Here is a 23231-nt window from a genome sequence, read left to right as displayed (position 1 = left end):
GGTGATATATAATATAGGTTTGCATGATTTATTTATTTTTGTAAAGGCAAACATAACCATTCGTATTTCCAATTGGAAGATGAACAGAATTACTTTAACATGAAATTGAAATTGAATACAAAGAATACATATTTAAGAGACTTTATGGTGGTTGATTCATGTACTAATACGATGATATACTATTTAATATTTAATTTATTAAATTATTTATGAGAGTTCAACTCATTTTTCTTATTTTAATATATTTAGCGCCATGTTATACGCCGGTGAGGGTAAAAATCATTGGGATTTGAAAATTGGAGGCTTTTTATACGGAGAGAAAGATAGAGAGAGGTAAGAAGAAGAAGAAGCAGCATGTGCATAATCACTATTTTCTTCCTTTTTCTCACAGCAACAACAAGAGCTGATGGGTCTTCCAAATGCAAAGCTTGGCTGGTTCAATCTATTCCCACTGATATGCCCAAACTTGCTCCTGTTGCCGGAGTACTTTCCACCGGTAACTTTACTCACCCAATTTTATTTTGTATGACTCTCGTGTGGTGTGGTGTCCGTACCAGATTTCGAGCAGTTGGAAGCATTGAGATTTGAATGTGAGACCTCCGGGCGCCGTCCCTTGGATGCCAAATTAATTTATGTGTTTTCTTAGATAATTCTTCATAGTGAATATGTCCTCTGTCCCCAAAATTTATGTGCAGATATTTGAAAATGGCAACTTTTTGCAAAATCTTCTTCTGCTTTTTATGTTTAGAATAAAGGGAAATGAATATTTAATCTGATATTGGATGTTCATTGTTTAAGATTGAATCATACTGGAATGTGAGCTTTGATAGTAGCAGACTATAGGTATATGATGCCAAATGAAAAGAAAGAAAAGAAAAGGAGGGGGTGGGGACCTGCTTGCATTGGGCAATGACTAGTCAGGTTAGAAGCAAAGTGCGGAGTGTCCATGTCTTAATATCTGTATAGTGGTGATCTTTTGAGAGAATGGCTTCATATATTCATTTTTGTTCGACTGTGGCAAAGTGAGCAGTCATCTTTTGTTGGAATCTGCTAGCAATGTCACAGTTAACTTCCATTTATGTGTTGCTGGAAAGTCTTAATCTTGAGTTTTCGTTGACCTCCAGGACGTCATAGTTAGTCGAGACCTTGTATACCGAGAGAATTTCTGTTCATAGTTCATTGACTCAAAGCCTCTAATTAGAGCTCAGAAAGACAGATATATGCTTTTATGCTTTCTTCATTGTTTTCTTCTTCTTTTACTTGAGTTTGATGCACTTGAACCAAAGGTCTTTCAAAAACAACCTCTCTACCTCCACGAGGCAGTGATAAGGTCTGCACACACCCTACCCCTCCCCAGAACCCACTTAGTGGGATTTCACTGGGAATGCTGTTGTTGTAAAGTCAGATATATACTTGTTAATTGTGTTGATTTTTCTTTGTAATTTTGTATCCTAATTTTGCTTTGATGATTACTTCAGCGGATGTTCTTCAGTGGCTGGCTGGAAACTCTTCAAAGAGTTTGGACATAATTGCACAATATTGGCAATTAGTACCACGTCCCACTGATCCTCGTTCAGGGGATTATGGATATTCAAAAGAGGAGTTACAGAGATTTGGTGCTAACGAAGGGTTGAAAGTCTACAAAGCATTAGAAAATGCTGCAAATCGCAAACTTCCAATTAGGTAAGTCTGTAGGTAGAGCTTAAGCCTAAACAACAAGGTCATTTGTTATCAAATATCTGCTTCTTGCTGCTATACATTAAACATAAATCATTAATATTACTTTCATAAACATGAAAAAAGGATTTTATGCTGCATCCTTTTTGCGCCAAATCTGGCTCCCCCGAAAAAAGAGATGCAAAACAAAATGAGAAAAAGAACCAAAAAGAGGCGAAATACTCACAAGATGACAAAAGAGTCAGTTTTTAAAATAACAGAAGGATTGCAAAAGTGTTCCCATCACTTCATTTAAATTATCCATTATTAAACTTTGGTTAAACTGATATGCTCATATGCAGTGCTATTTAAATTCAATTGGTGCTTTAGAATGCTGAGTAACTTTCATGTTGAGTGAAGATTAGGTCTTTGGTTGTAAAACACCAATATAAACTCAAGACTTTTTTATCTACTACCTTGCCCTGAGTTACAACTTGCTGTAAGTGCTGGATCATAAAGATTACATAAATGGCTATCAGATATCTAAGTTTTTCCATTTCGGGCTTGGGCACAGGTTACCTGGATCAACTTGTATGTCTTCATGAATGAATAAAGTTCTAATTCTGTCAATCAGAGTAATTGGCTGGTCTCTTTTCGTGTTTTCCTTTACGAGTCAAGTAGGGAAAGAGATGAAAGACATTATATCCTAGCAAAAATAGGGTTGCAAGAGCATCTCTTTACCCTTTTACACATCACTAGCTGCATCTTACCAGTAGAACACCCGGGGCATTGGTCTAGTGGTAAGATGCAGTTTGCGATGTGTGGTTAGGCACACGTCACAAGTTTGAACCAATCTGCAAACAAAGATGGGTGTTTAAGTAGGGAAGGGTTGAGGAGTGGGTCTATTATCCACCGAGTTTTGAATGGTGCGCCAACTGGCCCTTGGGATTTCTCGGTTATAAAAAAAGTCAAAATTGTATAGGGGAAGGCTGAAAATGAAACATCAGCTGTAGATTTTTTTCTAAGGAAGCTCTTATTTGGCTTTACGTGGATGTCAAGATTATTCTAGCTTTCAATATTCGTAGTTGACCTAAAAATAGAAATATTTATGTTCTTTACCTATGCATATGCTTTAACTTCTTTTATGCATGCTTCAGCCACCAAAGGAACACATGAGGTGTTTGCTTGGCTTGTATGTGCTTATGGTGATTTCTCCAGTTCCCTTGGAACTAATCATAGTTCAGACTTTTACAGCATTCTGGAGTTTCTCCCGATTACACGGAAGAACCATCCAACTTAGCTTCAGGGAGGCCAAATGTAAAGAATGTTACATTGCTTCTTAGCGACTGGTGGGGATCAGGTGTAGTTCATGCTAAAGTTTGGATCTCAGACAGTAGAGATGTTTATATTGGGTCTGCAAACAATGACTGGAAATCTCTTACTCAGGTATAACTTTGGTCCAAATTAATAAGCATAATTTTCACCCAGTGCTACTGACCTTTTTGCATATTTGCGAACAGCAAAAGAAAGAGTTTTTGATTCTGCAACATATTATCTTCCCTTCCAAAGTGGACAGCATATGCCATAACTGAATTCCAGTACATTGCGTTCATATTTATTGTTTTGCTTCTTGGTTTATGAAACTATCCTGGTTCTCCATTTTATTCAGGTGAAAGAAGTGGGAATATATCTCACTGGTTGCTCAGAAATAGCAGAAAAGGTTGAAATCTACTATAACAATCTTTGGAAACTTTCCCACCTTAATGTTTCAGCTTACACAAGATCAGTTTGGGATCAGCAATGGCAGATTAATCGCAAGGTTCCATGCTGGTCCCATTTTATAAATCCTAAAGAAAGGTGCAGGTATGTGAAAAATAAAGATGCAGACACTCTTCCAAGTAACTGGCTCTTTCCTTTTTTCTCCACATCTTGCAGCAGCTTTATAAGAGTGGGGAATTATTTTATATTTTCTTGCACATAATAATTGCATAAAGAAGCAACAAAGGAGAATGAAAAAATAGAAGTCCTATTGGTGTGCAAAAGTCTATGCTTTGGGGTATTCCTACTTCTACAGGTTGAAAAATCGATGCCTTTATGCAATGAAAGTACAGATAACCAAACCAAATTCTGAAGTCTGAAAAAAATTGTTTGGGGAGCTGCTAAATACCTTGTTATAGTTTTGCCCATACCTCTCTGCTGAAACCCTTCCTTGCTGATGTATTCAGAAGAGAGATAGGATTGCACTCGAAACATCAGGTGTTCAAGCTTGCAAAATAAGCTTAGGATTGACTTTAACGTGATCAAATTTCCTTACTAAGAAAATGAATTGATAGGAAACTTCCTGCCCCAGGCCTTACTGTTATTAATAGGCCATTATGTTGTGTCTCGACAGATCACCACTTCCCAAATACGTGGAAATTGCTCATGTCTCTGGCTACCCTGTATTGTCAGACCCAAACATGTCGCACATTTCCATAGAAACACCTGGAGTCAATGATTCATCTTCCGATCCTCAACCCAACTATCTTTCATTTGCTCCTCCAGAGGTATGTGGTCACTACAACCTTTTACTAGCAACTATCTTCATTTTCATCTGTTCTCATATGACATTTATCTCTTGGGGTTTTGTTTTTCATTTTTCCTTTTCATATTTTTTTCTTTTCCTATGTACACTCTGGGAAGTCAGTGAGTATATACATCCCATCATGTTTATATAACCCTTTAATCATGTAGCGAACTGTCCAGAAATGACTGATCCAAATTCTTGAGCAAATTAGATTTTCTTGGAATGCCTGCAAATGTGGATACACTAATTTCATTAGACTGAAGCAGAAGTTAAATACTACCCTTTTTTTTTATCTAGATCTCATATAAATAGTTTTTTTTACGCTTTCATGGACACTGTTAAATAAAATCTATAATCTCCACTTAATCTAGATATCCTCAAGTCAACTGCTAAATGTGCCTTAACTGCTAAAAAGAATTAATCATTACAATCATGTCCTTTGTAAATTATACTTATGCAGTCCCATATTGCAGCTCTTGTTTGGCCAGTACCAAACAGATGAACAGGCTTGGGTGGACACCATTAAATCAGTAGGAAAAGGAGGAACAGTCAGAATTAACACCATGGATTGGCTTGGTCAGTCAGGATACACAAAAGAAACAGTTTATTGGCCATCACTTTCTTCAGCTATTTCAGAGGTAACTTGTGCTTCTATCTTTTGCATGTTATTCTATATCCAGCCTATAGACATATATACCTTCTTTTATGTGACTTGCTTTCCTTTTAAGTTTGTTCCAAAAAGAATGACACTTCTAAATTTAGGAACATTAACTTTACAACTTCTCATTTTACCCTTACTGAGAATCTTTTGCAACCACACAATGGTATGACATGTTTAAGGCCACAGGTTTCAAAGATTATATAGCCATACAATGCTATGCATGTTTTAGACCTCAAGTTTCAAAAGTCCTCATTTATTTCTTAAACTCTATGACGATTCAAGCTATGCCACTTAAATTCAAACAGAGGGAGTATCTGTTTTGACCTCTGATTTCTCGTACTGTTTGCTTAGTGTATTTGACAGCATGGTTCCTCTGTAGTTTTAAAATGGATTTAAGTGAAACTTTAGAATTAGGTATTTCTTGATACCTGATTAGTACTAGTGCCGATACAGCTCAAATGAATGATGCACTTTTTCCCTTGAAACCTAAAAGCAATATCTACTGAGAAGTTACTCCTCTAATATGTGCTGTTTGAATCTAATAAAATAGAGCATCCTCTTTTACTGATGAACTATATGTTCTCCTAATATGATGAGGCTCTGCTCATTTAGTTTAAACTGAATCTGATGCCAAAACTATCCTGTTGCCTACTTGAAATTTCTCAAAATGATGTATTCTTTGGTAGAAGAGAAAAAATATATTGTTCTAAGTACAGACCTAGGTATTTAACCTAGGCCCTTGACGATCACTCCGTCTATCAACCAACTCAAACTTGAGGAGCCAGGATAACTGGAATTGGTAGTTGTGCTTGAGTTTGCCGGTTTGTTGAAGAACACTCGACAAACTATACATTGATAAGCTGAATACAAAAAGAATTCTGTCAAAAGAGTAAGAAGTAAATGCCTCCACTCAATTCTTAGGAAAAGACGGATCCTACTACTAGGCAAGGGGGTGTACACCAACTTATTTGGCTAATCCAGTTCTTTGCATTCTGCCGTTTCGAGCTTTGTCATGAATTGTTGCTTGGATGCTGTTAGGCGGCAATCATGGTAGCTGTTTCATCATTATGAAAATTCTTAGTAGAATTTCTCCAGGATAGTTTCTGCTTATTAATTATTCTTTTTCCTTTTTGTACTGCATAAATCTGCTAGTTTGTTCATAATTTCTCCTTACCTATTTTGGTTTACAAAATACTTATGGTGCAATATCAGGTTAAAGTATGGTAGTAAATATATTATTGCCAGGTTTGCAATCAAATATTATGATAAACCATGTAAAAACTCATTTTGTGGAAGCTGATCACAATTTTCTCATGTTTCTTAGTGAATGTTGCTTGTCATAGTATGGTCTTCTTCTTCTTTTTATTTGATTGTTAAAAAAGGTGGTGGTAATTGGTATGCATGGTATGGTCTTTTTTATATGCTGTTGACTTCTGAGAATACTTAAGTTCTTGTTTATGCTCAAGGAGTGTTTAACGAATAAAAGGAGCGGTAATGTGCAAAAGACAAATTACTTCAACATGAAGTCTCTTAAAAAAGAATAGTATAGAAAGGAGCTGCGGAAAAGTATACATAGGAATTGTTAAAACTGCAGCTTACTCAACTAGATAGTTTGTGTTCCTTTGTGGCAACATAGTGGAAGGATATGGGAGAAACTGGGTATGAGCTGGAGATTATCTAGCTTTCTTGCTTTTTATACTACTGTCCATTAAATGGTTTCAATAGTAAAAAGCGTCTTGTTTTCAGTCTACAACAATGGTAAAGGTTAATATATAGACCATTATTTTTTATTTTTTAAACGAATAATATACCATTATTGAAGCCCCCAAAACTTTGGTCAAGTGGTAAGAGCACAACACGTGATATGTTGGTTAGACATACTGCATACACCATAGGTTCAAACCCTGCCGCAGATAAACTTATGACTTTATTGGAAGTTTTCTAACTACTGACCAAAGTTCAAAATTTATAGTAGGTTGCTTAAAAGGAATTAATTTTAAACATTTAAATACAACCCTCTTTTGGTGTTTCTTGTCGCACTTTAAAAGGTTTATTTGTAATTGTTGCATTGATTACCCATTGCATGCATGTTTTCGTAGAATTATAATTGTTTTAAAGGATCTATAAAATTTACATGTGAAACTACTATATATAAAAGATGACGTCGAATATACGCAATACCAATTCCCTGATCTAGAATAATCACTATATCTCAGGATAGCATGTGTTTATCCTTGATTAGAGCAACCTTGAGATCTTTTCATAGATTCAAGCTTTACCCTCATCCCGCGTGTGAAATTAGGTGTACTTTAATTTTTTTCTATAATTTCCGAATGCAGGTTGTCTTCTCCAAGGGCGCAAAGGTTCAAATACTGGTCGCAAAGTGGGCTCATTTTATAAACAATACAGATCAGTATCTGAAGTCCCTGCTTTACTCCAACACCCTATGCTCTTCTTCAAAGTACAACCACTGTTCTGGTAAAGTTGAGATCAAGTATTACATTGTTCCAGGATACAATTCAACTGGACCTGCAGCACTTAATGGTGCTGCCACTGGGAATATGTATCCTGGCTATACGCGGGTTAATCATGGTAAATATGCAGTTAGTGATGTGCGTGCGCACATAAGCACCAGCAACCTGGTGTGGGACTACTTTTATACCACAGCAGGTGTTAGCTTTGGGACATACCAACCAGCCATTGTTTCACAACTTCAAGAAATCTTCAATGCTGACTGGACTTCGCGATATGCAGTGCCAGTCGAACCTTTGGATGAAGGTCATGCTTGTTCAAGCCGATGAAAAAGGAAAAAACAAGATTGCCCCACTGTTCTTCTCTGAACCCAAATGATTAAAGGTCTTAAAGCTTTTACTTCTCTTTTTCTTGGTAGAATTCTGCTACTTTTAGAGTTTAGGTCCTTATCATTCATTTCAGTGGACATTTCTTGCACAATGCCTTTGACAATTCGTTCGTCAAATAAATTTGGTTATGTAATGCAGTACTCAACTTACCAGATTTGTCTTCCATCAAAAATCAAATTTTAATCTAAAAAATGTAACCAAAATGAGATGTCACGTGTGGAATTACTAGTAAGTATGTTGAAATATGCAATCACTTTATATCCCGTGTGCTTCAGGAAATAAAATAAAATTCTATGGTTCATTGAGCCATCTCATCCCAATAGCACATGTTTGAAGCTCAATATGAAATCTTATTTCTTGCCAGACCCGTTCAGATATGGGAAAACTCTAGAGATTTGCTTCGAAATAAGATCCTCACATTGACCCTTATTAGGTTTTCCTTCACGGGAATTAAGAAAACAACCAAAAAAGGTTATGTTTTATTCTGCTATACTAGCAATAAGATTTTCCATAAAAATACTGTTAGGTGCAACCTGAGACAAGTCAATAGGCAAGATGACGCTACGTACAAAATGTAATCAAGTATAATGATTCTCATTCTATAACTAGTTTTGCCATAAAGTTGCTCCCTTTTTGCCTTTTGCTCAAAGGCCAGGAGGTTTGAGAATTGAAGGAACACAGCTGAATATGCCATCCAAATCCACAGGAACATTGATAGCTCGAGTAACAATTTCCGGCATCTCTGCTTTTCCCTTCCATGTGTTGAACCATGGCCCTCCCCCAACTTCTAGACCTGCCATATTGCTTGTAACATCCAAAATAACCTACAAACATCAATAGTATCAATTAACTAAAAGAAGCAATTGATGCAATGCAGTATAAAACAGGGAGTACTGTCAATTCCGGTGTTAGTAATATAAGGCAGCTTTGTATGATACAGAGTTATATATGGAGACCAGGTTTTCTTATTCCTAAAACCAAATGACACCTAAAAAGTCCTCCGAGTTCAAATTCCAAGTGTGACATTCTTGCATCACCTTATGAGTACATGTATCTCCACTTTAACGTCCAGAAATGATAAGTACGCCCCAAAAATAAATATTTACCTCTCCTTTACTCCCATTACTCTTCCGTTCCCACAACTGCAGTCTTAGCTCACCGAAACAAGTGTCTCTACATGCAGGAGCGAGACCCATCTCTTCTGTAGGAGCCCGCAATGTGGTTCCAGGATCTTCTGTTGTTGCTTCTAGTAATACCTGTTCAAATTGGATATCCAAATTAGATAGCTAATGAATCAATCACAAATGCGACTAAATCAGCTTCCAGCTAATCAACAAAATTCAGGGTTTTTGGGAATTGATTAGGGCATTAATTTCCATCTGGTAAAGGCTATCCAATAAGCTAAGCTTGGCTTCAGCATTAATGCAAGACATTGACGAAGGAGTTATATTCTCGAAATGCAAACTTACCATATGTGTCTCATTCTCCGCAGATATATGCCATTTACCCCAGGGAGTGATTTCCCAACTAACACTAGCATTCCATGGAACAAATTCATAGAAGATACCTCCATAGTGAATTCCTATCTGCAAGATTTGTTAAGCATAAGGATTAATAAAGTTAGTAAAATAACACAGTAAAGCAAAACTAGTAAAGTAGAAGCTTCGAGATACAGTAGAAAAACACTCTCTTTCGTCATTTGAATGCATGAGCGCTCAAATCAAGTTCAACAAAACTGGTAACCAACGAAGAAAGAAGGGAGGAAAAGTAGATTCTAGAAAATTAAGCTAGAGATAAGTACCAGAGCAACACTTTCAAAAGTCTCATTCAATCCCGGAAGTCGCCTTAATCCACCACCAGCAGTCAAAGCAACATCTCCAATTGCACCTTCAAATACACTGCACTGGACCTGTAATTGAAAAGATCGGGCGCAAATTGAGAAAGGAAAATAGTGACTTCTTGTATTTCTGCCATTAAACGTGTCATATATGACCAGTTTGACAAACTACTGATTGTTTTCTTTTCTTCCTTTCACCAGCATATTTGTCTGTTATGCGCACCAACTTATTTTATTTTTTTTTCCCTTCTGAAGTTTCTGGAGAATATAGGTAAGTCTCCACATTGGCTAATTGAATAACAAATAGTTCATTTATTCTTCCATTCTTCAGAAGTTTGCCTCACAGAAATCTCATGGAGACTATAACCTGAACGGCAAATATCAGATCCCTAAACTAGTGATCCCAATTCCCAAAGGCAGGACAGCAGACAAGATATAATGGTCGACAATCCTAAGACAAAGTTGGATACAAATAAGGAGCTGCAAATAATTGAAAATATTCTGCAAAGTGAGATGTCAAGGAGGCAGGAGGTACCCAAAACCACTTTCTTGGGAAGGAACCACCCCAGTTCTTTTCGGAGTAAGAAGGGGCATTTTGAAACTCAAACCGCTGACCATCCCACTCTATCCAGCCTGGCAGAAGAAATTGATGATTAGGTTCTCCCTTTTGTTCCTTTTTTATGATTTATCAAACACATAAAACATTGCACTCAACTTTTCAGCTGATAAATATCTGCAGTTTAGCTCAAATACTGAAGAACATGAAATGTAAATCTGATTTCTAAGGCATAGTACAACATACCAATCTTTTCTATTTTCTTTATTTTATACAGGCCAAGTACCAATCCTAAAGTTCTGCGACTCTCTTAGGGTCTAAGATGTTTTTCAAAAGAAAGTGTAATTTTCAGCCAGCTAGTAATGTTGTTCAACATGCATAGTTAAGAATCATCTCTTTCATCGCAAAATAAAAAAATATCACTATAACTAAGAAACACCTATTAGGCTTATCTATCACTGGAAATGGTCAAATGACCAATCGGATTACATAATAGCAGATTTATCACATGGTTGTCGAGATCACAATCCAGATCAAAAGATCATAAAGATCCAAGTTATGGTATTAAACCTGTTAACATGGTAAAATTGAAAAATTGGAAGACTTAAAGGAGGGTGTAAAGTGGTGTATAGAATCATATATTTCCAAACTGGGTGAAGAGATCAAACTAAAAGAGCTATTGAGTTTAGATTAATGAAGAGCTTCCAACTCATACAACAGAGAACTCCATGAATGAAATATGAGAAGAGAAAAGTGCTCGAAAAACCAAACCAAAACTGAAAAGCTGGGAAAAGAGTTAGATATTACCTGTTGAAAGTCCAGCTGCCATGCAAACTTGCCAATGTGGCTCAAATACTGGAAAAGCAGCAGGCCATCCTGCCGTGGACTTCTGCTTTGAGTTAACATCGCCCCATCCATAAATGGGCTGTGTGCTATACTCCCAGCTAGCAGTTTTCACAATTTCAGTATAATCTGTCCTGTCAAGTAAAGTTATGCCAATTGATCAACACCTATGTTTCTCACATGATAAACGTATAGGGGGGAAATACAAATATAATTTTCTCTTCCCTAACTTTGAGCATAAAGTATCTGAGGCTCAATCAACCCTGATTACGAGATAAGAGGGATCAAATATTATTCATGAACTGGTTGATAGCATCACATATGGGAGAAGGGACCAGAGACTGTTCTTAAAGAATGGGTAAGGAGATCAGCAAGGTTCAGAAAACTTGTCAATGCTTAAAAAAGAGAAATTTGCTTGAAAAGAGAGACAATAGAAATTATTTACAGTAACAACCCTAGCTAATACCATGGTTGCATACAATTGAAGAGAGGCTATAAAACCTTCCCCAAACACTTTATACCAAGTCAATTTCCCAACTCTATCCCGCAATCATGCACCAGAAGAGAAGAACCAAGAGGAGTGGGGACAGATATTATGCATTTTAATACCGTTTCTTTCTGCTTCTACCTGGAGATGAAGAAATCACATAAGAGACTCACTTTCAAGTTTTACTTCAACAGACGGTCATAACTTTTTCACCTTTCTGGTGTTTTTTTCCTAAAAAGAGAACTGATTGAGATGCAGCTATAAGATAAAACAATTGGTTCTCTAAAGGTGGGGTAAATTCCATTTCTTAAAGTTCACTGGTGACGACTGTAATGAGAATTCCATTCTGGTCCATTCAGATGTAAAACAAGATCCTTGCTTTGTGCTACAGTATTTGTTACAACCTTGATATGCTTGTGATTGAATGTTAAATACAGACCCTGGGATTGTTAAATCCAGCACCATATCCTTTCCCCCCTTCCTCCAATGAGGGTAACTAAAAGGAGAAAAAGTAAATCAAACTCATTACATCATGTTGACTTAAGTACCCTAGGATGGGAACCCATCATGGGACGAAGAAATACTAATACTCTAAGAACATCACAACAATTTGAAGCAAAAAACTGCTGCTGAACTTGATTTCTTCTACACTATGTTTCAAGTGAATATGCATTTTGGAAACAATACAAGAAGTTCTCAATGAAATAACTACCTCCCGTCATCGCGAATAGATCCTTGATGCCAAAGTGGGGTAACTTGAAAACCCTCTGTGACGCGGCGATTGAACTCCTGTATAAGCCATTAGAAAGACAAACAGTCAATCATAGGGCATACTGGGGATGTGAATGATAAGAGTTAAGAAATACTTAATGTCCCATATTTGTTCTTATTGGAAATGTCACCAGTCATGAATAACCAAATGATTCTTCTAGATATTTCACCAATGATAGCTGAAGTTAATACTTCGTATGCCTTGGGAGTTTGGCGAACTGCTACTTGTTTGGGTAGTTTATTCTACAAGCTATGCTTGAAAAGAATGCCTCAAGTTTTTATTCATTTAGGGTGAGTTTGGTATGATGGAAAATGTTCTTTTTGGGAAATTAAGTGGGTTTCTTACTTATTTTCTAGTGTTCGGTAAGTAAGCAAGAAAATATTGTCCTAAGAGCATTTATATGTGATAGAAAAACACTATGGAAGTGGGATGCAATGGGAAGTAAGGGTTCAAGGGTGGGATAGTCAAATGGTTGGGGGGATTGGGTGGGTGAAGAGGAAAGTTAGAATTAAATAGTTGCTAAAAAGGGAAAGGGTAATTCTTTTTGGAATGGAGTAAAAGGAATGTAGGTCAAACAAATTGAAACCGAGGGAGTAGCTATTATCACAACCATGTCAAGATTTTTACGTTTTGTAGGGAAGAAATCTATAATAATAGTTTACTCAAATTAAATAGAACTGTAGAGGCTAGCTTCAAGTAACTCCTACAAACACTTTGCCAATTATATAAAAGTGCAACATCATTGGTGTTTAGCTGAATAAATTACTCAATGGTTAATGCAATCATGTGATTATTTAAGTAAGCTCAGGTAAATGCAGTATCAATGTCCAAACTGTAATGTCATGAAAATGATCTCTAAATATATATTACTTATGAAGAATAAAAGTTTAACAGAGGACAGACAATGAAAAGTACAGACCTGAGGGCGAACTTCCTTATTTGGGGGTTTAGCACTATTTTGGGCAACAAAGGTATTGCCAAGCATCAGTTCATGCCTACCTGATCATGAGATATTGGTATTTGTTAGTACACTAGGAAAATTTTTAAATGGACAGAATAAATTGCTACATACGGAGTGTTATCGCAAGCGAAAAATGCAAAAGGCTCTAAGGTCCTTTGGGAATTTAAGTGCAAAGCGCAAATAACGTCCGGCTTTAATGAAAAAAGGCGCAAATGGAAAAAGGCTAGAAATATGTATGACTAGTCCAAGATTAATGATCGTATGCATGAAAAACAAACATATTGTGACACTGACACCTCAGGTGTTTACGGTTGTCCTTTTTCTGGTATAGAAGGCTTGCAAGCCTAAATTTGAGAGTTTTATTGAAATCATGTTTGTATTCGAGAACATCGGTTTTACATTAAAAATTTAAAATGTATTTTTAGTTTCTTCTTAAGATGCCTCAAACATTTATGGAAGATTATTTAGTTATGATATAATTTTGTATGAGTTTATTTTATAGGAGTTTTATTATTTATTAGTATTTTATCAGAGATAGTAAGTCTAGTTATGTCAAAAATTATTACTATATGAGGTAAGCTTTATTCAAAATATTTTTTCATTAAATGTGATACATTCAAAAAGGTTATATGTATTTTACCACGAACCTATGCAATACCCGAATATCTACGAAATGAAATAAAACAGAGTAGAGGTTTTCACCTCCACTTCCACGGGGAAGTGGAGGGAAAGTACAAGAAGGATGTACACCTATTTATTACAAATGATGGAACATTTATTTTGCAGATCATTGATTTTGTAAAGCTAGTAAAGATAATGATCAATTGTGGTGGAAAAAATATCCTATATCTAGTTAAATTCCCACCGCCAATTTCTAGTTATATATATATATATGAGAATTTCAGCCAACGCATCTTCTTCTTAAGATATAGTAGGAAAATGATTCTGCAACTATTTGCTCACGCTAAGGGAAGGAAAAAGTTCTTTTTGAAGTAGTATAGTATATCGAGAGGAGAAGAAAGAATAAATTGATTATCTACCTCAAGTTATTTGATCTCAATTCAAAGTATGTTAAGGCAAAGCTCTCTTTCGGGAGTGACATATACCAACAAGGAAATTGAAGAAAAAAATAAAAAACAAAAAATAAATAAATATATACATATGATAAGAGTGAAATTGTTTAGTGTCACATTTTTATAACTGCACTCATTGGCAGTGAAAAGTATGCCTTAGAGCCTTGATTGAAGTTCCCATTAAGTGCGTCTTTGACAACACTGTTAACATACGTGGAAAAGATACTAGTCTAACACCGACAAGTCATGATTCTTGGTCGATAAAAAACATGTATGCTATGTTGAAAAGTAATCCTCTTCTTAAAATGATTGACAAGAAGAGAATAAGTGAGAGCATTCATGAGTAAAGAAAGTCATTGGAGTTTGCATCATCATGGTCTTAGCAATACTCTAGAGGTGGTCACAAAGAGAAAACTCCTTATATGGCTGATTTAAATGACAAGGCTCTGAATAACTTTAGAGGCAATTCAAAAAGGAAAACAAAAACCTTCTCCTAAAAAGGATAGGAATAGCTTTCACTTAGAGAATCACAACTAAGCATGCGAAGAGCTCAATCATCTACTTCAATAGACGGGCTTTAATACGACTAACAAAGATAGGCATTGCTAGATCAAAATAACAAGATTCAATAGAAAAGGAAAAAAACATACTTCCCCAGAAGTTTGAAGACTCTTCACTATATTGACAAATGTACTTGTCATCTGCACCAAGAATTTGAGCTCCCACACCAGTAAACCGAGGACCATATTGTAGCTCCTCAAAGCTGCTTAATTTCTTGGTAAATGAAGGACTCTCTACAGAATACATGAAGCAGAAACTCTGTCTGCACTCTGGAATTGATACCTTAAAGAACCAACCTTCAAAGAATTTTCTGGTACTTCCATCAAAATGATACCTAAGGTATCAAAATAAAGTAAGCTATCACAAATGGATTCCTTCGGCTTCTACATTGCATTCTAGATAACAAAAAGAAAATTCTAACTCCAAATCACTTCATCTCTCCAATTTTTCAACAGATACTGCCTGGGGTGTGTTTGGTATGGAGGAAATGGAAAATGTTTTCCAATTTTTCCATGTTCAGTTGGTCAAAATATTTGGTAAATATTTTCTTTTAGAAAATATAGTTCCTTAAAAATGAGGAAAATTACTTTCTTAATGGCAGTAAGAAAAACAAATTCTACCAGTGACATTCTACATTGATGTTTCCTCCCTATACTCCAACACACCTCATCTTCACCCCACCCCCTAGACACCATCCCGACCACCCAATCCCACCTCTCAGATTATTAGTCTTGATTATATACAAATGAAATGATATTTTTTGTAACATACAGAACACAAGAAAATAAGCAAGAAACCATTTATTTACCTAAAAGACAACAGTTCCTTGATATACCCATATTTTCAATTCTTCCCAACAACTTCCTCTCTCACTTTTCAATTAAAAACCAAGCACACAAATTCGACGGGTTCTTAAAAATCAAATCTTTTTCTGAGAAAATTACTGTTACATTTGAATTCCATTCAACTAAATCATCAATTAAAGGAAATGGATTAGAAGTTTTCTTACCCGCTATGAGGAGTTCGAAGAGGACGATTAGAAGGCGTAGAAGAGTAAAGCGGTTTCACAGGCTCCCTGTTTTCCTTCTTTGTGGTGTCAACAGATGAATCAGCTTTGACTACAAGTGCATGTCTTGATTTTTGAGACTGCACCTTCAGGATAGTAGATGAATAATTATTCAAAAAAAGTTCCCCATTTGCAATTGAAGTTGCAAAATCGGTCCTAATCCTAGAAAATCCAACATTTTTCGAAATTGGAGAAATGGCGGAAACACTATAAAAGCTCTCCATGGTTGATTTTGGATCAAAGGTGGGATTTGTAGAGTTTTTGAGGTGAAATCAGAGCGGCAACTGTCTGCCTCTGCCACAGTATAATACTCCCCCTGTTATATACGCAAACAAAAATATTTAACACATAATTTTAATTACAGTCTTTTTCTGATATCATAACTATAATTTTATAACTAGTTTAATTTTGCAATATAAATTATAAACATTTAAGGACATAATTTATATTACATTCCTTTTCACTAAGGGAAAGTACAAAAATAGAAAAAAAAATTAAATATCTATTTTGAACTTTGACAAATTTTATTAATTGAAATGAATAAAAATGTCATCCATTTATAGTTTGACTCAAAAATGTCTTTTTCGTAATATTTTGGTTTAAAAATGCCCTTAAACTATGCGAAATGAACAAAAATGTCGTTAATACTTTGGTCCAAAAACGCCATTATTGTTATTTAATGAGTCAAAAATGCTCATTTTTCAAATAATATATTATTATTTTCTTTTCACACATTCTTTTTCTAATAATGTTTTTTTTAATTAGCAAATGTTTATCTTACTTCAATTCAGGAAAAAAAATAAGAAATGAAAATATTTCTTGTTTTATTATCATTATTTTTTATCGTTATATAACTATAAATTAATGATGGATATACTATGATCTTATATATGTGACATATATTATCTGTCGAAAAGGTACATGAAGTTATTCTATTTTAATTGATAAAATGAGATTAAGAAGAAAAAAACAATTCCTACATTTTTATTTGTTAAAGTGATTTTAGAAGAAAGAAAACAAGAATAATGTTCTTTAATAATATTTTAACTAGGATGGAGATGTGTTTAAAAAGAAAATATATATATATATATATATATATATATTTATTCGAAAAAGGACATTTTAGACCCATTTTGTAACTATAGCGGCATTTCTGGATCAAAATATTGATTACAAGCATTTTTGAGCCAAAGTATTGACTGTAAGAGCATTTTTGAACCAAACTATAAACGGAAGACGTTTTTGTTCCTTTTACATAATTTAAGGATATTTTTGACCATTTTCCCTCTTATTTTTACACTTTCGAGAAGCAACTCGAACCTAGAAAAGTTGGAGATGGAAGATGACTTATCAATTTTTTATTTTTACTAACTGAATCTAAATAATAATTTCATATTATTTGCTTTATTTTTATATATTATTTATTTTATTTCAAATTTTTTGTTTGGTCATAAAAATATCAAATGTAAAAAAGGCATTTTTACTTTTTACTATTATTTTTATTTTAAAATAGTATTTTAACTTTTTATTTTTATAAAAAATACCCTATTTATTTTTTCCACCAATCAAATTAAAGAATAATTGATCGAAAAATGTATACTCGACGAGAAAAAATTATTTACGCAATGTTGGAGAATTTTATTAAAGATAGTTATTTATTAGTGTTATTTAATTTATGCATTAATGAATAGATTTATTAACAAATGATTTTACTTCTTAGACTTTGCATCTTGATGAAAATTTTGTTCCAAGCTTGTTTCAATAGAGAAAATCGTAGTTTATTGGCGATGTTATGGGAGACGAAAACTTAGCTCCATGTGATTTCTTTCAATGTTCAATAGTAATGTTATTTACTTTTTGTATTATAGTAGAATTAAAAAAGTCAAGTTGAGTTATTTTGCTAGATTTTAAAAAATTGAGGATATAAATTATTTTATTGAAAAAATACATCCAAACTCTTAAAAAGAAATCTAAATACTACTGTCAAACATAATATGGACTCCAACTTAAAAGTTTTAAATAAAGTGAAATAGCTTCTTCTTTTTTTAATGGTTAAGCGTCAAACTTAAAATTGAAGTGAGAGATAGCTGGTCTATTTTACTAAATTGAAATCAAATAGTGATTCGAACCTATAATCTTAAGATTTAAACGGAAACTGGCTTGCTGATTTTTAATTTTATTAAATTTAAATAGTAACTCAAATTCATAATTTTAACATTGAAGATGGAGGATAAGTTATCTATTTTTTATTTGCACTAAATCGAATTCGAATGTACAGTTTGCAACCAGCTCTACATGAAATGTGAAAAATGTATCCTCTTGAAATCACTTGTTATTTGACGATGCCAATTTTATTAGTTTTAAGATCATAAAATTTAAGTTATATACTCATATTAATAGTTTAAATTCCCTTTTAGTATTTAACATATTAATCAAGTACTATTATATTTTTATAAGATGATTAATTAATATTTATTAAAAATTATTCATGATTATTTAATTAGTTATAACCTAAATTGGTTTATACTTTATATAATAAAGTATTTTTATCTCTAAAACAGTGGAAGAAAAATATTAGTGTTTCTATTATTAAAAATAATAAATTGAGACATTTCTATGCTTACTCTTGCTGTCTTGCATGAGTTGAGTTGGAAATCTCCTTCACCTACTGCACTATTGAGGAATTTCAATTAGATATTATTTTTAAAAATATATAATTTATATGTATATATAGTATATTTTTTTTATTTTAGTTCATTTAAAAAAATGACACATTCTTAAATTGTAAACAATTAAATTTAACACTTTTTATTTTATTATTAATGAATTGTTTTTATAAATTAAAAACCACATCAATATTATGACATTTAAGAACACAAATTTTAAAAAAATTATGTACTAAATTTGAATTGACTTTACCCCTGAAAGAAAAAATTAAAGAACATTTTTTTAAGAAATCATTCGATTTATAGGATAAAAGATAATAATTTCGAATAAAAATAAAATATAAGAGCCTAAAAAATAAAGACTTGATATTTTAGCTTTCCAACAAAAAATGAAACTGCTATTAGTTAAGACCACGTAAAACAAAGTGTAAATTAAATACTATAGCCCTATCCTCTATGGGTGGGCTACATTTTTAAAAATGAAAAAAAATCAAATTTCATAGGTAGAATCTATAAACGAATTAGTTTAGATATTTTATTTAAATATATTAAACTTCATCTTTTTGAACAAATCTAACACGACTCTCAAGTCTCACTGTGCCATTTAGATACATTTCGTCTTTCACATCTTCTAAATGAGGGTGACAGTGCCTATAAATTGTTATTAATTTGAATTTTCTCTATTATTAAGTGTTAATAAAGGCAAAATATGTCTTTTTCCGAAATGAAGATTTTTTTTTTCTCTTTCTCCTTTTCTTTTCATCTCCGTCACGATCATCATCATCATCATAACTAGGGGCATAGCTACTCAGGGTGTCTAACTGGACACCATTCGTTAGAAAATTACATTGTATATATATGTCAAATTCTATGTTTAATGGACATATATTTAAAGTTGGACACCCTTGAAAAAAGTTATGCCTTTGGCATTTGGCGCAGTGGTAACAGTGTCCATTTGATGAAGGAGTTCCGGGTTTGAACTCCAAATAACACAATATTTTTTTATTTTATTTTGACAGCCACACATCATTATTCTTGGACACTCATGATAAAATTTCTGATTACATCACTGATCATAACTAATCTTTACTACAGGACCCACGCAGCCACTCCATATACAACCGTGCTGCAAGTTCAAATGGGTGGCATTTTTTTGATAAATATGGTGGAGTTGGCGATGGTTACATAAGAGAATAATGAAGAAATTGTATTGTATTTTTAAAAGGTCAATTTTCACTATTTTATTTGATTTTTTGCCACATTGTAATGCAGGCATTATATATACCTTGCCCATTTTTTTTTAACTAACTACCACAAATAAATAGTACTATGATAGAAAGAAATAAATGAATCTTTCTATCGTATTATAAGAAACTTTCTATTTTATTGAATTCTTTGTATACACATATGTTTTATCGATTTTTTGAACTAACTAATAAATAGTATGATGGAAAGAAATAAATGAATCTTTCTATAATACTATAAGAAATTTTCTATTTTATTGAATTATTTGCCACGTACACACACATACTTTGTCCATATTTTAAACGTACTAATTAATAAAAAGTATGATTGAAAGAAATAAACGAATATTTTTATCATATTATAGTATAATAGAATTTCTATTATATTGAACTTATTGTCACATTAGCGTGTGTGTTACACACATATGCTTTACCGATTTCTTGAACTAACTAATAAATATAGTATGATAGAAATAAATAAATGAATCTTTCTACCATACCATACGAGATCTCTAAACAATACACTTTTTGTACTCTACTTCATATGAACACGAATTTATTTTAGGTGGCTAAATAGAACATTGAGACTAGTGATAAGATTAGATCAGTTAGTGTATACTGTTCATTCATAGAATTAGTTAGTTAGTCACTATTGTTTTACTCGAAAATGTAAGTAAAAGAAAGATGACTAAGTTTTTGAAAATCGATTAAACTTATGGTTTAAGAGAAATCGAATTTCCAAAAGGTCAGAGTCACCACTTAATTTTTTAGTAAAAAATCAAGAAAAAATCTTAAGTTTTTCAAAAGATTTAAACAGATAAAATCACTTGAAAATAAAAGGGTTCGAAGTTTAATGTACATTCCGAGAAGGTGTTAGGCCCTCGGAATGTCCGCTAACTTGCGGTTGACCGACGATTTGACCAAAATGACTAATTTTAGAAAATAAATAAAATAAAATAATAATAATAATAATAAATTAAGTAATAAAATCCATATTTTATGGGAAGAGAGATAAACTAAAGGGAATTCTTTTTTATTTTATTATTTTATTTTATTTTATTTTAAAAGGTAATCAATTCATATGTTATAAGACAACTAAAATAAAATAAAACTAAGTAATAGATAAGAATATGAATATTTAAATTCGAACGTAAAACTAGACATGGCTATTTTTTGGGAATTAATTAAGTTAAAACCAAATCACATAAAAGGGTTAGAGAGTTAATACTATCAAATACACAATAGCAATAACAAGAGAATGCCCAAATTTGGGCCAAATCTATTGGACTTTAGGCCCATTTTCGCCCCAAAGACCTGCGTATACCAAGCGTGTATATCGATGTATATAGGCCGTATTTCGATTCTTTTTTTTGTATATCGAACTGTATATCAAATGTAGACATCCCACTTCAAATTTCCAGCACCTGTATCATCATTCCAGACCCGTATGTCGCTGTTTTTTCTATGTATACTTGTGTATACACTTGTACACTGCCCTCTTTTGGGTTTTTTAGGACCTGAAAATTCAGTTTCCAGCTCCCAGCATTTCACATTCTGCCCTGTACGTCCGATAACTGGCTGACTCGATGATGAAAAGATATTTGAGCTTTTATGGCTCAATTTGGGAATGCAAAGGGAAGGGAGTCCATCGTGGACTCGGAAGGAATTCATTCATGCACAACAAAAGATAGAAATTAGTATGAAAAAAAAAGAAGATAAAATTTCAAATGGTAAGGAAGTAAATAAATAGAATATTTTATATTTTTTTAATTATTTTTTTATTACTATTATTATTGAAAGTAATAGTAAGTAGCCAAACGAATTGTGAGACAATCTAGCTTCTCAAATATGTCAAAAGAGACACCATTACAGTAGCACACCCAAAGCAAGCAAAAGACTTAAATGTTAGCATTCTACTAAGATACTTCTTGAAACTATCTTTCAAAGGGAGTAATTGGACAAGTACAACAATCAAAGAGTCGCTTCTATAGCTCGTAGACAATCCGAGAAAAAATAAAAATAATTTTCCTCAAGTAGCCACAAAGCGAGGCAAGCTTCACTTAACACAATAAAAGGGATAAAATTCCATAATCCTCTCCAAATAACTTTTTAAGAGCTCATGCTAAACACTTTGCAATGGTTAATGGGGAAGAGACTTAGGACCCCATGGATGCAAGTTTTAAGAATTACGAAGGAACAATGAAGCATTTTTGCTTCAACAGTGAAGAAAAAGAAAGGGAGCAAAGTAGGACATAATAAGCAAAAAATAAAAAAAATAAAAATAAAATGACCTATCAACATGAAGGAAAATTGATATCACAACTCTAATACTATGGCATAGACTTTATAAACTCGAATATGAATAGAAAAATTAAAACTTAATATCGACAACTCTAATAAAGAGATGGTAAATGGAAAAGGCATGTTTTAGCATCTTTCAAAGGCATCAACTCGATGACAGGACCACAATACAACTAAAGGGGCGGAGGATATTACTCGAGCAAAACAAGATAGGGATCCAGTCAATTTTCAGAACCAAATTAAGTTATATCAAGACCAAGAAAAACTAAATCAAAAGCAGTTCGTCATTTCACATACCACCGCTCATAACGTTCTTTAATTCCAAAATGAATAGAGAAAAGCTAAGAGTATAGAAACTACACCTCTTTTGGAGCAGCGAATGGAGGCTAGACGAGCAGGGGGGCAGCGACCTCTTCCACACGGATTCCGATTTGAGCAACGGACTAATAAATCCAAATAAAAACCGAATGAAGAAACCTCCAGAAATATAGGGATTCCTCAACTGTAAGAGTCAATTCCTAAAACCTTTGGTAAGCTATTTTATAAGTGAACTATGATCAACTTCTTATACCCTTTTCCTGATATTTCTCTCCCCCCCTCAACAGTGAATAGATGCAATTATATAGAAGGGAAATTAGGTTGGAAAAATGGGGGGAAAGGGATTCAAAACGGACAGAAACTAGGGTCCAAATTTGAAATTCAAAATAAAAAATCTTTCACCCTTTCGGGGAAGCAACTTTTTCCTGAAGTTTCAACCCTTTTCGGAAGAGGAAAGGGCAAATTGACGCTCCAGATCAAAGAATTATCCTTGGGCGTCGACGTGACTCCATCTCAAAGCCACAAGGACGGACTCACAGCTGTTGGCAGATGCTTTTGCTGCTGCGCTTGTACTACTGTGAGAGGGATGGGAGAAAGACGACACATCAATTGGATTGGAGTCACTGGTGCGCGCGATTGGACTGGAATCGCTACTGGATTTGCAACGTACTGGTTTGGATTTGATTTTCTGGGTTTGTTTGCAATTCCACTCGCTGAGGAAGAAGAGCATGCGTATGGGAGTAGGTCGGGTATTGTTTTGGTATTCTAAAGTTGCTGCTGAGTTTGCTTCTTTTTTTTTGTA

General features: G+C 33.8%; 2 protein-coding genes across 2 annotated transcripts; one reads left to right on the top strand and one right to left on the bottom strand.

The window, feature by feature from the left end:
- Nucleotides 1-319: 319 nt before the first annotated feature.
- On the top strand, nucleotides 320-7906 carry LOC125842520 (uncharacterized). The gene is made up of 7 exons (XM_049521822.1): nucleotides 320-496; nucleotides 1479-1683; nucleotides 2901-3102; nucleotides 3326-3519; nucleotides 4049-4202; nucleotides 4696-4860; nucleotides 7223-7906. Exons 1-7 carry the CDS (start codon nucleotides 355-357, stop codon nucleotides 7682-7684), a joined length of 1524 nt encoding a protein of 507 aa, XP_049377779.1. The 5' UTR covers nucleotides 320-354; the 3' UTR covers nucleotides 7685-7906.
- Nucleotides 7907-8240: 334 nt separating this feature from the next.
- Nucleotides 8241-16194, bottom strand: LOC125842392 (probable tocopherol cyclase, chloroplastic). Its single transcript, XM_049521680.1, has 10 exons — nucleotides 15844-16194; nucleotides 14924-15168; nucleotides 13159-13238; nucleotides 12180-12256; nucleotides 10945-11114; nucleotides 10117-10214; nucleotides 9546-9653; nucleotides 9214-9330; nucleotides 8851-9000; nucleotides 8241-8568 (listed from the first exon to the last, which is right to left on the bottom strand). Exons 1-10 carry the CDS (start codon nucleotides 16122-16124, stop codon nucleotides 8389-8391), a joined length of 1506 nt encoding a protein of 501 aa, XP_049377637.1. The 5' UTR covers nucleotides 16125-16194; the 3' UTR covers nucleotides 8241-8388.
- Nucleotides 16195-23231: the final 7037 nt, after the last annotated feature.

This window comes from Solanum stenotomum, chromosome 10 (genome assembly GCF_019186545.1).
Source record: "Solanum stenotomum isolate F172 chromosome 10, ASM1918654v1, whole genome shotgun sequence".
Taxonomy (NCBI): domain Eukaryota; kingdom Viridiplantae; phylum Streptophyta; class Magnoliopsida; order Solanales; family Solanaceae; genus Solanum; species Solanum stenotomum.
This window is presented reverse-complemented; position numbering and strand designations above follow the sequence as displayed.